Genomic DNA, 19,324 nt, shown 5'->3' with positions numbered 1-19,324 from the left:
TCGGGTGTGGTCACAGCATTCAAAGATCGGTAATCAACACTAAAATGGAACTTTGGTTCTCCAGAAATTGATTTCTTCTTTACAATTACAACAGGCGAACACCACGGTGGGTCTGAAGGATCTCTTGGTTTCATAATTCCAGCTTCTAATTGTTCTTTAACCTTGTCTTCTACCAACTCTCTTTGACAGAATAGTATTCGGTGTTATTGGGACTGCCTTCCCTGTATAAATACGATGTCAAACTAAATGAGTGACAGGTAAATTTGCACGTTCTTGGAATAAATCTGTATACTCCAATAAAACAAGTGCTCGTATCTTCTGTTCATCAGCTGTTAAATGTTCTATCTTCTTCAAAAACCTGCGCTTCAGTTCATTGTTAACTTCGTCTCCTCGTAGTCATTTTGCGCTACTGTTACAAAAATCTGTGTTTATAACTGCAGCACTTGTTACCTCATCTGGAATCTGTATTACGCCACTTTTACTTACCCTCGACACTTGAGCAACTTTCGTTCCTCGTGGCAAAACAACATCCTCATTTCTCATATTCATTATTGTAACCTGGACTATCCCGACATTCTGTCTCACCGCTGTAGCAACACCTAAAGTTCTAGCAACATAACAATGCATTGTATCCAGTAACTCACTTCTCTTGGATCGCTCGATTAATAATATAGTTCATTCCTTGCATCGGGGTGACTTAACTTCAATGTAGATTGTCTTTACTGCTCCCTTGGGAATTTTCTTAGGCTGATCAGTCTGAACATCGACTCGGACGGTTTGAACTGATGCATAATTTGGGCGGTCCATCACATGACGTCAGTATTGCTGCTCCTTTGATTACGATCTGAAGAACGATTTCCTTGGTTCTAGTTGCTATGGCCTAGTCTGATCTTTCTTTCTGCGACAAATATCTCTGCCTCGTTTGCGCACAAGAAATCAAATCCAAGTACACTGTCATAACGCGTTTCGTTATTTGAAACTACTTGCACCCTTACTGTGTATTTATCTTTATCTTTATTTTCACCTTCATCTTGGCTGCGGCCAAGGATTAATTCTACATCAACTTCTCCTTAGCTACATAGCTTTCCTCCATTTAATTCTCGCACTTTTGATAGTGGCGGTTTCAATTTATCCCGTTTATCTATGCAACACCACATTAATGAGGTCTGTGCTCCTGTGTCAATAACTAGTTTGATGTTTTTGCCACGATATACAACACCAGTCACGAAGTCATTTTCGGTCTGATTTTCGCTGGAACTAACAGGAATCACTTTCTCTGGCAAGGGGCGGACGGAGTGGTGGCCCGTACGTCCCTGTACTCATTTAAAGATCTGGCAGATTGTCTGTTGTTCGCATTGCCTTTCTCCTGTTGCGACAATCCCTCGAAACATGACCCAGCATCCCGCAGTGATAGCAGTTTCGATGATATTTACAATCCTTACGCTTGTGACCCTGCTTATTGCATATGTAGCATTGTACTATTGTGTTGGAAACTCTGCGTTCTTGTTTCTGCATGTCTTTCGGTTGTCTGAGTGCTTCAACGAAACCAACAGCTCATTCTACTGCTTCCTGAAACGCTTTAAATCGTCCCAATGGAGCAGCTTTGCTTACTTGCTCTCCGTGAAAGCCGTAAATGAATGTGTCCAAGGCTCCCTGGTCGGTTTCGAACAACTGAATGCGACTTTCATTTTCATCTTCTACTAACTCGTACGTTTGAGCGTTGATGTATCGAATTCTGTCGGCAAACTGCTCGATATATTCGTCTCGTCGCATTCGCAAACTGTGAAGCTCCTCTCTGTAAAGTCTGGTGGCATTTTTACGTTTAAATCTCTGAGCAACAATCGTTCTAAGCTCATTGTAATCTTCTGTTTTGACGCAAGTAGGCTCCACGCTAATGAAGCCTTGTGCTGCTTCCTGAATTCTTCATTTGGCAACCACTAGCTTTACCGAATCTGCCCCTGATCCTAACAGGGTAGTACGTTCAAGTTACGAAAAAGCGCTTTCACATCACCTTCAGCTTTCCCGCTAAACACTGGTACTGATGGCAATAATGAAAATTCTTTGTTGTAGTTGTGCTTGTACTGCATGAACAGTCTTTCGAAATCTTACGCTCGCTTCTTTCTGCTTTTAACTGAAGAATCTCTTGTTGGAGTTCATTAATGGCAGTTTGTACCGAGCGAGGTGGCGCAGTGGTTAGCACACTGGACTCGCATTCGGGAGGACGACGGTTCAATCCCGTCTCCAGCCATCCTGATTTAGGTTTTCCGTGATTTCCCTAAATCGTTTCAGGCAAATGCCGGGATGGATCCTCTGAAAGGGCACGGCCGATTTCCTTCCCAATCCTTCCCTAACCCGAGCTTGCGCTCCGTCTGTAATGACCTCGTTGTCGACGGGACGTTAAACACTAACCACCACCACCACCACCGCAGTTTGTAGATCGACAATGTTACTCTGACTGGACTGCGGCATTACGTCTAATTTAACGTCAAATAGTTACTCGATTGTAAAATAAAAATCCATCACTGACTTTCGTATTCTAGCCAAACTGGAGTAGACCAGCCTGAATTCCAGTGTTGGTTGTCCCTGCGTAGTCGGAATATGTTCCTGCTACTGCTCGAAGTTCACGTTGTGCTGCAACTCTACATGACAGTAGATTTTCCATAATCCCCATGCTGATACCATTTCTACAAGGCGGTTGTTTGTGTTGTTGCCCCCAGATGATAATTACACGAAATATTGGGTCCTTGAGGGAAGGAAAGATGCGAACACCGAGAAGTAAGTTTACGAAGTTTATTAACAAAAGGCTGATTACAAAACATGGTCGCTACACGCACCCATCATCATTGTGTCTGACATCCTAACACCGGCTAATTACGGTCGTATCGAAAGGCTCCATGGTGAGCTACGAAAAGACATTTTTGCTCCCGAAGCCACGCTAGCTATAAGGCGCACTGTGGACAGCGGCCAGTGGCTTACTCTCCTGTGGTGCACTGTGGCCGGACGCCCATCTACTGACCATGCAAATTGTCAGCTTTCCAAGATAAGTCGGATGGCGAGCGCATGTTATGTACTACACTGCTAAGTGCAAATCTGTAGACCCTTACCTCACTCTCCCCAGAGAGAAAGAGCAACCACAGGTGGCTCAAAGCTACCTCCTGGGCGTTACGAATCTATTTCGCAATTTGTGGCATCAGAAGGCATTGCAACAAGTATTTTATTTGCAGACAGAGTAACGTTCAGTACAGAGAAGCAAGCCTTCAGATGACAATTTCTTACGTGACAAATGCTTTTGGCAAAAGAAAAATTAATGAAAGCAATAAAATCAAGTATGCATTAACATTATTGGATGAATCGAAGGACTTAATTCTATATGCTGCTTCAATGAGATTTAACTCATTATTGGAAGTAATTATGTTTTGATGGATATCCTTAATTAAAATATTGTCTTCAGAAAAACTTGATAACGAATGCTTTTCATATGTTAGTATGTATGAATCATTCTAAGAATGTGTGTGTGTGTGTGTGTGTGTGTGTGTGTGTGTGTGTGTGTGTGTGTGTGTGTGTGTGTGTGTGTGTGTGTGTGTGTTGTTAAATGCTAGTATGGTGAATATAAGCGTCTTTAGCTGTGAATACGTTTTAATAGCTCATGGTTGTCTGCTTGCAATTGGTTGCACTGGATACTCGGAAACCTTCATATCTTCCGGAATTAAGAACTTTTAAAAGCTTCGAACACTCCTCGTCTGATACACTGATGTGAGTTATTTGCCCTTTTATCTGGCTGACTGTGATCAGATTCTCCTTTTGAACTCCTTGAACGTATTAGGTATTATGCGTCACACACCTTACGAGAATGAGTTCCTGTTGAGCATTCACAATAATCTGTCTCATGTCCTCAAAGTAGCCCATAAGCATTTTTAGAAGTGTGCATATAGTAAATCGTTTGTACTCTACAACTGCTCTATCAGTCGGATCATCTATGAACCACCCCGCATTTTCTAAACCATTCAAATTTGTGGATGATGGAGATAAGTATGTTTTAAGGGTTGATGTTATGCCAACACTGCATGTACTGTCAAGGGCATCTCTTGAAACAGGAATAAAGCATTATGGTTCAAATGTCTCTGAGCACTATGGGACTTAACTTCTGAGGTCATCAGTCCCCTAGAACATAGAACTACTTAAACCTAACTAACCTAAGGACATAAAACACAATCATGCCCAAGGCAGGATTCGAACCTACGACCATAGCGGTCGCGCTGTTCCAGACTGTAGAAAGCGTTATGTGTAAGCCTGGATCCCACTGTAGCGCTGCTGTAGGATGGCTCGTCAGTGTATCTCTACCGCTCGAGCTGCTTATAAACAGCTTGAGCCAAGTCCGGAGACTGCTGTTCTGTCTCTTAGGAAATTAATGGATTTTATACGTTTTTCTAAGTCGGAGAATTAGGTACCCTCAATCGCAGCTGCACGTTGTAGCCGCGTGGTCTTGAGTGTCTTGCCACGGTCTACACGTCTCGCCCCATCGGCGGTTTGAGTCCTTCCTCGAGCATGCGTGTGTGTGTCGTCCTTAGCATAAGTTAGTTTAAGTTGGATTATGTGGTGTGTAAGCTTAGGGACCGATGACCTCAGCAGTTTCTTCCCATAAGATCTTACCACAAATTTCCAATTTTCCTCAATCACACTTCCTTGGTCAGTCGTGCTAATAATTAGTAGTAGTATCGGTTTTGACGAATGAGGCTGTGTATCACTAGGAAATAGAGCCAAGAAAACGCGACATGTATATTTTCGATTGAGATACAACCACAGACTGCTGCACGAAAACACGCTTGAAGAAGCAGCACGATCGGTAGCCAAATGACATGTAACAGCATTATTGCTGTTATCGGAAGCATCATCATAGCTTTGGTAGCGTTTGTGTTGCACGAAGAAGTCCTGGTCTTATGTTAGGTAGCTTTGCTCATGCGTAGGATAATTTAGCAATTTCGTCCTAACACATCTTTCAAGTGCACTCCCCTCACACTATTTAAGGTGAAACATGTGACATCCATCCACTTTCCTGTAGAACGCTCTAGGAAACTGCTTATGTCTGATAAACGCATTGATTCTCCTTTTTAATACTTAATGAATGACATTGCCTGTGTGAACCGGCCGTAATTCGGGATTTCCTATGTTTGACTACGTGTGTGAGAACACTGTTACAGACTGGGATACATAGGGTTTGCATGCTTTATTATAGCACCTCTGTGTAGTACATATGTACTTTGTGTACGAAAACTCACGTACTTTACTGGGGCAGGGTTAAAACTGAATACAACTAGACCATAATTTTTAAGCTTTTCTCGGTCTGCAGTGTCCGGATGCCCCTGACACACTTCAGTTCCCCGCATTTCATGATAGTTTTTCTCTAATTGTATGTATTCTCAGTCAGTTCGCGTAATTATGCAAGTTTTTCGTGATCTTATTGACATGCATAGTCACACTTCCATACTTATCAAGAGGTCCGAAACGAATAATACGGTTTGCTGCCATCCTGCTGCGATTACGGGCAGCATGGGGTTCACGCCTGAGCCTCAGGACGCGCGCTAGCAGCGCATGTAGGGTGTTTCAAACGTCAACTACGCGTCCCAATATCTGGGGATGTAATGGGAATATTGCGATGCAATCAACGCCATTGTGTATGTGCTTTGTCATGCTATGGATTGCTAAAGAAAAAATATAGGAGGTCCATTAAAAAAAACATAAGTTTGTGTTAAAAAACATATGTCTTCGTTTTAGAATGTTTCCAAATATGTACATTCATGGGCCCCAGCCCTACATTGATACTGGTGAAAGTCGTTTTCCAATAGCTGTTATTGTTCCAGAGATATTTTGGGTGGACAAGATAGCTGGGACACCCTGTATATTCCCTTTCATTAATCAGTAACATCCTATTTGAAAAGTTATCAGGCAGAGGGTTGGCTGACCTCCAATTGCTTTGATTTGAGACAGACAAGCTCATACTTCCACATTTGAGGAGTCTGTGATCAGGCGAAATTCGAGTTCCATTTCCGGGTTTTGTAATAACTTTAGGTTTATCAACATGTATTTAATCGCCTCAAAGGCATTCTGACAGTCACTTTTCCATTGTCCCATTCTTCCTCAGTAGTTTGATTAGCGGTTTTGCTTTCATGACTTGGTCTTGTATAAACCAACAAAAAATAAAGGTATTCCTAAAAATGCTTTAAGCATTCTAAACACAGGGAAATTCGTAATGACACTGATATTTATGCTATCTGGTAAAATTCCATTTTCATCTATTGTACAGCCCAAAAATGTTATCCTTTTCATTTCAAAATGAGATTTTTGTAAATTGACCTTGGTTCTGACAACCAGGTTAACAAGTCTGCAGGCTGTTCCTATGGCAAAGTTGCTGTTCATATATTGTCTCCAAACAGCATTAGCTGATATCTCTGATCTGGCCCCAAAACTGTATATAATGCCATTATAAATACCCCTACATTTGCATTACGTTCAAAGGGTAGTACCTAAATCTGATATCTTCTTCTGGCACATATAAAGGTTGTATATTTCCTCGATTGTTGATTTAATTTAATCTGACAATGTGAGGTACACAGATCGAACCTTGAGAAGTGCTTGGTCCCATGAAATTTTTGTATTCGTTCATTGATTTTGTCTGGATGAGTCCTCACAGGAATGATGATCTTGTTTATGACCTGTGCATCAAATATCAACTTTACTTTCCCTCATCAATTAGATACAATTAATAAAGGGCTATAATATGGGCTTGTCAGTGGTTCAGTTATGACCCAATTTATCATCCTATCTATTTTTTCATCCACAAACTTCTTCAGTTTTCACTGAGATCATTTGTCACAGTGTATAAACACTTCTAAGTTGCATGTAAATCCACGAATTATCCTGGATCTTTCTTCCAAATCCAAACTATATTTCTCCAAGATCTTGTGCAGCTAGTTCCTTTGTTTCGCCTGTACTCTATGAGTTTCTATGACCTTCTCTTCCACCTGTTCATCTATTCCCAGTATCTTCCTTTCTTTTCCTTCTTCTAAACACTTATGATGATTCTCCTTTCTGATACACTTAATTCCACATCTCTGACAGTACTTTCTTTGACATTATTCCTACCTGATAAGATCAAGTTGTGCTAATTTTCCACTATTGCAGACGCTGACTTTATCCCTTGAGAAATCCATTTTCATTTCCTTCTCACTCATTGTATCCAATCTGATGTTACAGTCTTCAATTAATTTGTGAATCACCAGGCATGCACACAAAATCGCTGCATTTCCAGCTTTCATTTCTAACATAGTCTATATCCAGATAGTTTATGACTGGATACCTGTGGCTCCAATGATCTGACAGCTATACAGGGTGCTACAAAAAAGGTATGGCCAAACATTCAGGACTCACACACAAATAAAGAAAAGATGTTATGTGGACTGTGTACGGAAACACTTAATTTCCATGTTAGAGCTCATTTTAGTTTAGTCAGTATGTACTGTACTTCCACGATTCACCACCACTTGGCCCAATTGAAGGAAGGTAATGTTGATTTCGGTGCTTGTGTTGACATGAGACTCATTGCTCTACAGTACTAGCATCAAGCACATCAGTACGTAGCATCAACAGGTTAGTGTTCATCACGAATGTGGCTTTGCAGTCAGTACAATGTTTATAAATGCGGTGTTGGCAGATGTCCATTTGATGTATGGATTAGCATGGGGCAATAGCCGCGGCGCGGTACGTTTGTATCGAGACAGATTTCCAGAACGAAGGTGTCCCGACAGGAAGACGTTCGAAGCAATTGATCGGCGTCTTAGGGAGCACGGAACATTACAGCCTATGACTCGCGACTGGGGACGACCTACAACGAGGAGGACACCTGCAATGGACGAGGCAATTCTTCGTGCAGTTGACGATAACCCTAATGTCAGCGTTAGAGAAGTTGCTGCTGTACAAGGTAACGTTGACCACGTCACTGTATTGAGAGTGCTACGGGAGAACCATTTGTTTCCGTGCCACGTACAGCGTGTGCAGGCACTATCAGCAGCTGATTGGCCTCCACGGGTACACTTCTGCAAATGGTTCATCCAACAGTGGGTCATTCCTCATTTCAGTGCAAAAGTTCTCTTTACAGATGAGGCTTTATTCCAACGTGATCAAATTGTGAATGTTCACAATCAACATGTGTGGGCTGTTATATTATGCCTGTCTCTTCCTGTTTGGTCAGAAACTGTTGTTGCTATTCTGGGGTCCACAGCTGTTGTTCTGTCCATTAATTTTGCCATTATTATTCTTTGTCCTATTACCATTTTACCTCACTTCTTTTGTTTCTACAATTACTATTATTATGACTGACTTGTAGCTTCTGCAGTGTGTAAAATTTATTGTCGTTGATCCTCCTTCTCTGGTCTTCTTGCAACAAACTGGATGAATCCAAAGCCAACAAAAAATTTTCCGAACTTCCCTCAGATACATGTACTAATGTCTCCCAAAATTCCATGAGTAGCTTGGCCTCTGAGGTCCTTAGAATACTTTGATGATCTACCAGATCATCCCAGTGCCATGCTTTGTTGAAATATTTTTCTAGGTACCTTCTTAGGTTTCTACTTCTGTTCTAGAATAGTTTGGGGGATTAAAAACGTCCATTTTCAATCTCTCTTTAATATCTCACAACCAAGAACGCCTTCTCAAATTATTCACATCTTTGGCGCTTATCAATCATGTCTGTCAATCATTATCTATCGTCTCCTTGAACATATCCTGCTATATAATCAATGCTTTGTCTTTCTGACCATGCTCTTGGGAACACACCATAAAATGTCTTTATAAAAACAGCTGGGTTGAGTGTCCTTTTCTCTGGCAAAAATGTTTGAAATTGCCTTTCCTTTGACACCTTTTTCTACAATTTTGCATAATCAACAGTAACACACTTCCGTAAATATCTGTGTTCAGGCTCCTACAGTGATATTGCTCTCTATCTGCATAGTCAGATAAAGATCCATAATAGAGGACCTGTGGTTTCCAGTTATCTCATTCCTACCTTCTCTAATTACGCCTCGCATTTCCTCTGAACCCTGTGCACATTCTTGCACATTCCGTGTGGTTTCTTTTTTACATTTATCAAATTCTCTCCCTATTTGATCTTAGACTTTCTGAACTTCTCGATTCATTTTACCCGATATTGGTAAGCCTTTTTTAGTTTGTTCTTCACAGCTGCTTTAATACTTTTATTAACACACAGCAAATTTGTTGCGTCTTATGTGGCGCCCAGTCTTCTAACTGTTTGGTGAACCTCTGCTTTTGTGCTTAGGGCTTTTGTTCCATAAGCAATTTTGCATCCTGAAGCTGTCTCCTTTACTGATGTAGAAAAATTCCCCACTTCTGTCTCCATCGTCTGTTGTCTTTCCTGTACAGTTTCTAATGCCTGGTTCATTCTGGTTGTCTGTATTGGAAACTGTTCTTGAGCTTGTCTTAAACTCATATGTGAAATTCGTAAATGATGGACCCTCATCGTCATGGCTGACTGGACAACCTGGATGCAGCTTACACAGATTTAGCAGATTTAGTATATCTTTATATACTTTCACCAATCACAATGATTTACAACAAATAGTATTATAGTACAACAATTAAAGTACACAGTAAATCTGAAAATGGAAATCCACTGTTTCTAGTCCTGTCAGAACTAAGGCTGTTTAAGTTTCACCCTAGTTTGTATAGGTGTGTGTATGCATGTATGTATATAATGTAAGTGTTGCATTAAAGGTACACTTAATGACTGACTGAAGTAATTAAACTTTGCATTACTGAGAATGTATAATTGTAATGTCTTGTGGATACTACTTCTACACAGAAAAAAAATTAATCCCATGACTGAGTGAAATTATTCTCACTAATTATCCAACATCCAAACTAATGTAGCAAGGCCTAGTGATTCTGTATTATTAAAGTCTTGCGGAACACAAGCATTAATCATTATGTCTTCGCTGAAACAGCGCGATATAATGTGCTGAAATAAAATTGTGACCTGCAAATAACAGCTAAACTGCAGTAATGGCAACTCATCTATCTTGTAGCGCAGAAGCAGCCGCCAATGCTCTCAGGTCGCCTGTGGATTTACTGTTCATAAATAGGGTCTTATATAAAATCCACAGATACTGATTCAGTGCTATTCAGTTCGCATTTCGTTATATGATGCACAGTCGTAAAGCAAATTTGTCTTAATTGCAAGAAAACACTTTCCTCGGCCATGCTTGCAGTTTCACCAACAATCATCACTAACCAAATGTCCAGATTTCCTATATAGAAGCTTGGCACAGATTACTTTCCAGAAATTGAACTTATTGGTATAATTAAGACTGGTAGAATTACCTTTTAACATATCAGTATATTCTTGCTGAAACTTACACCAATGGCTTTTTTATCCCTTTCTCTCGTCAAATAATTCAGTTCCAATCTGTTTTACAATTGTCGTGTAGCAATAGAAAGTTATTAGCATCAGAATCATATACATATGCACGCCTGCGTCTCTTGTAGTTCATCTTGCAACTACTATATCTCATGGAGTAAACGCATTTCTCCCGAAGGTGAAGTACGCTAACGCGCTTTATTGTAAATATACACCTTAACAATTGAAAGGTCACTGAACTGTTGGCTGATCGGCCCAGCTTTAATACAACAGACGATAAAATATACCGAACTAGCACAGCGTCGGGTTGGGTTATTATAGAATGCCGTATGGCCATTAAATTTACAAGGGGGAAGATTATATTGTTGGGCTGCTGCTCCCTGTCGTTATTGTGGAATTGCCTTAAGCCTAGATAGCTAAACACAAATTAATGTCATTTAATCATGTTCCTTCGAAATAAAGGCACCCTGAGTCTGTGTAACAGGACTGACCAAAGAGTGTTGTCCGGCATTTAACTTTTCCTTCGTCATATAAATGAAGGCAGTATGAGACTTGCACGGTTCATTCAAGGTAAATCGATGATAGAACTGTACAGCACATGTTTCATAAAATAGGACAAATACTATGTCAACGCCTCCTATTAAAGACAAAATAAACAAAACGCGAAGAGACTCTGGTACAGACCCACTTGTCACTAATGCTACAATTTCTCATCAGAAGAAATACATGAGTACATTTTCGTCCCACAGTGAACTGGTTCTTCCAATTAACTGTTAATTGATAACTACCCAAGTTGTATAATTTCTGTTCATTTGTTTGATTTATTAATAAATTACCTATTCACTTTTACATTTATCGCAAGTGAAATAAAATTATTTTTAGTTTATAAAGTGATGCAAAACAGGATTAATTGGTGTTTGTATGTGATGGCAAACAAATAGAGCTGATTTGTGAAAAATGTCGATGGATTGAAAATCGATACTGCACTGGTCTTGTCATTTGAGCACTTTACGGCTACTAGTTCGTCTTAAGTCGTTTGGAGAGCTTTGGATTACTAGCGTAGTTTCATTCACTCAGAGTCACATCTTTGGTCGAAATATGGCTGGTGTTAGGTTGGTTTGGCAATGTATGTTTACGCCCAAGTTATACAAAGTATACAGTGACGCCGCAGTACGTTTCGTGTTTACCAAAAGAAATTAATTGTCTTACCAGGATATCGAGTGTTTACCCTTCAAAACCTTTGTTTTATTGTTGTTGTAGGTGTACGAACCCGGCCAATTAGAAAAATTTGGTGACCAAGTCATTAACTCGGTAAGTTAAAATTGCATTGAGAACTAATGTTACTACCGAATTTCCAGAAGTGTCATTTGTAAGTTGTTACGCTCTGTCCCGCTGTTTCTGCAGCGTGATCAGTGGTTCTGCAGACGAACCGTGACAATACATATCTCTTTCACTCATTTAGGTTACCTGACAGACTCGTAATTAGTAACGAAGGCTTTCTTATTTAGTTTTTGAGCTGCCTTAATATATTAAGCTTACAGTAAAGCACAGTCTGCAAAATTACTCTTTTTGCTTTTGGTGAATATTGTGCTGAAAATGCTAGCAATCATTTTAAATCGGATGAATGTGATCTGTACCAGTGTGTGTTCGTGATATCAACGTACTTATACATAGATGTATGGCTGTCTAGCTAAAGCTGTTGAAACTTTCGAATTTTCGTACAGTTTGTTATGTAAATCTTTATCTTTGTGTACTTTTTTTTGTTTACTTTTAATGATAGGACATATACTGGTGTTACAATCTCCTGTGTTGTATTGTTTTCTACATAGATGAGCTGGCATGTGATAGATTCTGTAGCACCGTGTAGGAGAATAATTTGCTGTAAGCTTCTTTACTTTTAGCATATTTAATTCTGAGTGTCAGCTCCTGGGTGCTATATAACTGGGACTGTTGCTTCATCCTATGTATTTTGTGTAATACTCTTCACTTTATCTGTTACATTTAACTCACCTTATCAACAATCTGATCATTTGGTTGTTCCTTGACAAGGTGTATCTGTTACTTTTTCCTATAATTCTGTCACGCAGAAGTAACTCTGATGCAGCTACACAGAAATTCTTTAATTTTTTGGTTGCAGCTAGTTTGAGGGCCAAAGCCCCATTATGAAACACTCATGCTCATTAAAACCAGATATTGGCAGACATAGTTCTACCTAGTACACATGATTCAGGTCACATCTAACATGATGAAGTTAAGCCATTGTTTAAGGAAGGAGGTAAAGGAATGCCATCAGATTTCTGTCCCATTTAATATTTGCTAGTATTCCCAAAAATTTTAGAGAAGGTAGTGTACAGTCGGCTGCTGAACCATCTGACTGTAAATTGTCACAGTGTGAATTTCTGAATGGTTCCAATCTAGGGGAGACTGTCTACACATATACACACATGTGGGAATATACATAATGGATTCCACATTAGGTTACTGGCTACTGGTATATTTCATTATCTATTAAAGGCATCATTATGTGTAAATCATAATAGCCTTTTAAGTAAATTAAAGTATTAGGGTATAACATAAAATGCTACAATATTGTTCAGATCATAAATGTGTGACAGGAAACAAAGCCTGACATTAGGAAAGACTTATATAAAACTGAGAGGTGTAATCCAAATGAGACCTAATTACTAGAGATGTCCCACAAGGTTCAATCTTAGGATATTTCCTTTTTCTTGAATGTAGCATTACAATATGCCAAGTTCATTTTGTTTGCAGATCATACAGATACTGTGATAAACAGTAAAATAGGTATAACCTTAGAAACATTTTTATTTTTTATTGTTGTTGTCTTCAGTCCTGAGACTGGTTTGATGCAGCTCTCCATGCTACTCTATCCTGTGCAAGCTGCTTCATCTCCCAGTACCTACTGCAACCTACATCCTTTTGAATCTGCTTAGTGTATTCATCTCTTGGTCTCCCTCTACGATTTTTACCCTCCACGCTGCCCTCCAATGCTAAATTTGTGATCCCTTGATGCCTCAAAACATGTCCTACAAACCTATCCCTTCTTCTAGTCAAGTTCTGCCACAAACTTCTCTTCTCCCCAATCCTATTCAATACCTCCTTGTTAGTTATGTGATCTACCCATCTAATCTTCAACATTCTTCTGTAGCACCACATTTCGGAAGCTTCTATTCTCTTCTTGTCCAAACTAGTTATCGTCCATGTTTCACTTCCATACATGGCTACACTCCAAGCAAATACTTTCATAAACGACTTCCTGATACATAAATCTATATTCGATGTTAACAAATTTCTCTTCTTGAGAAACGCTTTCCTTGCCATTGCCAGTCTACATTTTATATCCTCTCTACTTCGACCATCATCAGTTATTTTACTTCCTAAATAGCAAAACTCCTTTACTACTTTAACTGTCTCATTTCCTAATCTAATTCCCTCAGCATCACCCGATTTAATTTGACTACATTCCATTATCCTCGTTTTGCTTTTGTTGATGTTCATCTTATATCCTCTTTTCAAGACACTGTCCATTCCGTTCAACTGCTCTTCCAAGTCCTTTGCCGTCTCTGACAGAATTACAATGTCATCGGCGAACCTCAAAGTTTTTATTTCTTCTCCATGAATTTTAATACCTACTCCAAATTTTTCTTTTGTTTCCTTTACTGCTTGCTCAATATACAGATTGAATAACATCGGGGAGAGGCTACAACCCTGTCTCACTCCTTTCCCAACCACTGCTTCCCTTTCATGTCCCTCGACTCTTATAACTGCCATCTGGTTTCTATACAAATTGTAAATAGCTTTTCGCTCCTTGTATTTTACCCCTGCCACCTTCAGAATTTGAAAGAGAGTATTCCAGTCAACATTGTCAAAAGCTTTCTCTAAGTCTACAAATGCTAGAAACGTAGGTTTGCCTTTTCTTAATCTTTCTTCTAAGATAAGTCGTAAGGTCAGTATTGCCTCACGTGTTCCAACATTCCTACGGAATCCAAACTGATCCTCCCCGAGGTCCGCATCTACCAGTTTTTCCATTCGTCTGTAAAGAATTCGCGTTAGTATTTTGCAGCTGTGACTTATTAAACTGATAGTTCGATAATTTTCACAACTGTCAGCACCTGCTTTCTTTGGGATTGTAATTATTATATTCTTCTTGAAGTCTGAAGGTATTTCACCTGTCTCATACATCTTGCTCACCAGCTGGTAGAATTTTGTCATGACTGGCTCTCCCAAGGCCGTCAGTAGTTCTAATGGAATGTTGTCTACTCCCGGGGTGTTTTTTCGACTCAGGACTTTCAGTGCTCTGTCAAACTCGTCACGCAGTATCGTATCTCCCATCTCATCTTCATCTACATCCTCTTCAATTTCCATAATATTGTCCTCAAGTACATCACCCTTGTATAAACCTTCTATATACTCCTTCCACCTTACTGCCTTCCCTTCTTTGCTTAGAACTGGGTTGCCATCTGGGCTCTTGATATTCATACACGTGGTTCTCTTCTCTCCAAAAGTCTCTCTAATTTTCCTGTAGGCAGTATCTATCTTACCACTAGAGAGATAATCTTCTACATCCTTACATTTGTCCTCTAGCCATCCCTGCTTAGCCATTTTGCACTTCCTGTCGATCTCATTTTTCAGACATTTGTATTCCTTTTTGCCTGCTTCATTTACTGCATTTTTATATTTTCTCCTTTCATCAATTAAATTCAATATTTCTTCTGTTACCCAAGGATAACTCATCAAGCCAAATGTAAGTTTTCAGAGTCCAAAAATGTGTTATATATTCTATTTCTGATGTGAACTCGAAAATTTCTGCAGTTGCCTGTTTAAAGAACTGAGGATACTAACATCTGCTTCCCAATAAATTTCTCTTTCTCAAATAAACAGCTCAGTTCATTGAAACAGTACTTCAAATGAGAATAATCTTCACATAGATTTAAGGTTATTTTGGTCCAGATAGGTATCCATTATTCAGGAGCAATTTTTTTTAATAACTTACCAGCAGCCATAAAAAGTTTAGCTACTTACATAGTTCACTTTAAGAAAAACTTAAGGATTTAATAGTGGCCAACTCTTCCTCCTCCTCCTTCACTGATGGATTTCTTAGCAGAACCAACTGATGTATTTATTATAGCCTATTAACCCGTTCAATATGGTGCCCGAACTCGCTTGGGCACTAGGCTTGCAACTGCACAAGTGAGACTCGGGTGCTGTCTCAAATGTGTTAATAATATCAAATAATACGAGTATTATATGAGACACGATTTCCTTACAAATTCAGTTCAGTTAAGTGATCAATATCAAAATAAATGTTGTAAAATGATATTTCTGTTTGATGATATGTGACTACATAGCCTAAGAATTAATCACTTATCGAGTTTAAGGGGACACCCAGGAAATCTTTGATTTTTTACCAATTATTTGCGAAATGAGGATAATGGAATGTAGTCAAATGAAGTTGGGTGATGCTGAGGGAATTAGGTTAGGAAATGAGACACTTAAAGAAGTAAATGAGTTTTGCTATTTGGGGAGCAAAATAACAGATGATAATCGAAGTAGAGAGGATATAAAATGTAGACTGGCAATGGGAAGGAAAGAGTTTCTGAAGAAGAGGAATTTGTAAACATTGATTATAGATTTGTCGGAAGTCGTTTCTGAAAGTATTTGTACAGAAGTGAAACATGGACGATAAGTAGTTTGGACAGGAAGAGAATAGAAGATTTCAAAATGTAGTGCTACAGAAGAATGCTGAAGATTAGATGGGTAGATCACATAACTAATGAGGAAGTATTGAATAGAATAGGGGAGAAGAGGAGTTTGTAGCACAACTTGACAAGAAGAAGGGACCAGTTGGTAGGACATGTTCTGTGCCTTCAAGGGATCACAAATTTAGCATTGGAGGGCAGCGTGGAGGGTAAAAATCGTGTAGGGAGACCAAGTGATGAATACTCTAAGCAGTTTCAGAAGGATGTAGGCTGCAGTAGGTACTGGGAGATGAAGAAGCTTTCACAGGATAGAGTAGCATGGAGAGCTGCATCAAACCAGTCTCAGGACTGAAGACAACAACATTGTCAATTTGACTATACTGATCATGAATATGACATATTTTCATCAGTTTTGAAAAAGTAAAACAACATATTGTAATTTAATCAAAATGTAACAATAAAACAGAATAATAACAAATTTACCATATGAAATTCGGCCAAATCAGGAAAGATTCTAGTCATTACGAGTTAGTAGAACAAATGTACTGAACAAACACCGAACTAACACTTAACTACACTGTTATTTGATTTTAGTGTAAACTGAATGAGGCTATTTTGTCAGAGTACTTTGATGTGCTACGATTTAGCATGTATGATGTTTGCAAATAACGTATTCGTGGTCCGGTCAAAAAATTAGAAAAAATTTTATTTGTCTTGATATATTAAAAAGTTTTTATCAGGGATGAAAATAAATAACTTCTTTGAAATCAACATAACTTATCAAAAGGTGAGAAATAATATTTTTGAAAATGTTGTCCCCCTAAGCTCGATAAGTGCTGAGAATTCTTATATGCAACTCAAGAGAGTAGAACATTTGCAAGTTTTGTGACAAAATGAAGATATGTTCAAGAGTTTTTGTATTATTCCACATTAATGAGTACATTTTCTCTTGGGATCTGTGGAAAATAAAATGCCATTTTTAAAATTTTTTAAATATTTGTGTGGTCTTGTTTTGTGACATTTCTATATCCTGGTGGATCTCCTCACTATAGATCTGTTGGAATGAAAAGTGTATGTAATCTATAGTACTAAATAGCTAATCGAATTCAAGGCACTCCATTCTAGTTGCAGGTTGCTAATCATACGGTTTCCAGAGGCAACAAAAAATTTGATTTTTAATATTTTGTACAATTATTGACCAAATGTAAAATGCAATCATCATCTACTCACTAAGAGGTATAATTGTATGTTAAAGGTTTAGCACAAGTATTATAGCTACAAACTATGCATATGTCTTGAGGTAGTGTAACTCACCACACATATATCCAGACTATATTCATCCAGAATTTGAGAATGAGAGCACTTAGTGACTCACAACAAACTTCAAATATGATTTCAACCTTTCCGAAGCCTTTTTTGCTTACATGCTTAATGCCAAATATTTAACACAATAATTCATTTGTAAACTAATCAGAAGTTTGAAGTTGGTGTACACGTGAGAGTTTGATTCTTCAAAGAATCGTGCAGTTTACTGGTCTAATGTAATGTTTGCCACCTCAGTGGTCAACGGTATGTTGACCAGGTAAAACAACACATGTTAGGGACAGCAGGGTGTCCATAATTAAAGTTCCAGTGTCAAAACGCTATAGAATGAGAACCACTGCTAAGAATGAAGTCAAATTTGAACTGCATATTATTGATGCAGTAGGAGATGTCATGGAACAAAGAATTAATGAAAAGTTGACCAGTAGATGATGCTGTAAGCATCAGAATATCAGAATATGCACACGAACAGATAGTTGTTCCTCATTTAGTGTCTGAGAAACTCAACATGAATGTCTACATGAAGGATCTCGTGCTGCTGGTAAAGCTCTTTAGGAGGAATGGTGACTGTCTGGCTGTAGCCCTACAGAAGTTCCAGAAATGTAAGGGTACAAAAAGGCATTGATCTGATGCCTGATAATAATGGGGAAAATGATTACAAAATTCAACAAGAAAGGTTCGTTAGAAGTGCAGTGTGTCAGAGGGAGGAAAGCAGTTGATCTGAAATTTGGTGGTGGGCGCAAACACACGGTGCACAGGATGTTGCCCAAACATTGGACACGCCTGCGAGCACAATGCATAGCTTCCTGTTAACCTGCCAGCAAGAAAAACTCTGAAATTTCTTGCTCATGTGGAAGTGAACAGTGAATGGCCGTGGAACCCATTTCCATCTCCAAGGACATGTCAATACACAGAACTGCAGAATATGTGCAATGGAAAGTCTGCACACACACACACACACACACACACACACACACACACACACACACACACACACACACACAAAACCACCTGGTACCACTTGACTCTGCAAAGGTGACTGTGTGGTGCAGGTTGACTGCACCGTATACAGGGTGTCCCATTCATCTTGCTCACTCAAAATAGCTTTTTTTCTGATAAGTTAAATGAAAAATTGTCCCAACCAATGATTTTTAACGTCATTGCTTGGTTCTTGCTGAGGGAATGCGTTTCATGCGTCCCCGCATTTGTAGGAAATGTGGGGTAGAGGTTAAATTTTTTATATGGAACCTGTACATTTTATTCAAAAATATGTTCAATCTCTCAAAGAAGTATTAAAAAATGTATTACACTGCACCATTTTATCCCAAAACTAGTAGCTACGGAAATGTTAAATAATACATAACTTCTATAATATAAATATCACTTGAGTTCATTTGATTAACTAAGTCATTTAACCTCTTCAAGGAACATTTTAACATTTTACGAATTATCAATAAAGTTTAAATGCAACAGTACTCCACTATACAGTAATTGGATTTTGTCATTGTACAGTACCATACTACTATACTTATGACAATGCAAAAGTAATGTGGCCCTTTGTAGTAACTCTTACTGTGACACTACTACAACATGGAAAACACAGTGTTTACTTTACAAGTTCATAATGGTGACCATTGGCATTAATACATAGGGTTTCTCTGTGTATGGTGCGGCCTATATGGTGCTACTTCTTTGTCTGTAATGGCTGTACAAGCATCAGTAATGTGTTGCTGTATGTCCTCCGGTGGTGGAACATTTTAGAAGACAGCAGCCCTACAGAAAAAATCCAGTAGTGTAAGGTCCAGAGATCAGGCAGGCCAACTAACTGGCCCACTGTGTCCAGTCCACCTACCAG

At 39.0% G+C, this 19,324-nt stretch overlaps 1 protein-coding gene across 1 annotated transcript in view; it reads left to right on the top strand.

Annotated features, from left to right (window-relative positions):
- Positions 1 to 11,240: 11,240 nt before the first annotated feature.
- The window catches only part of LOC126365921 (phosphatidylserine lipase ABHD16A), a 202,930-nt gene continuing 194,846 nt past the window's right edge, over positions 11,241 to 19,324 (top strand). Inside the window, exons 1-2 of the mRNA XM_050008672.1 lie at positions 11,241 to 11,596; positions 11,687 to 11,737. Coding sequence (XP_049864629.1) covers positions 11,525 to 11,596; positions 11,687 to 11,737 — 123 coding nt within the window. The 5' untranslated portion in view covers positions 11,241 to 11,524. The remainder of the gene's footprint in view (positions 11,597 to 11,686; positions 11,738 to 19,324) is intronic.

This window comes from Schistocerca gregaria, chromosome 4, assembly GCF_023897955.1.
Source record: "Schistocerca gregaria isolate iqSchGreg1 chromosome 4, iqSchGreg1.2, whole genome shotgun sequence".
Taxonomy (NCBI): domain Eukaryota; kingdom Metazoa; phylum Arthropoda; class Insecta; order Orthoptera; family Acrididae; genus Schistocerca; species Schistocerca gregaria.
Note: the sequence above shows the minus strand (reverse complement) of the source record. Positions and strands in the feature narration are given on the sequence as shown.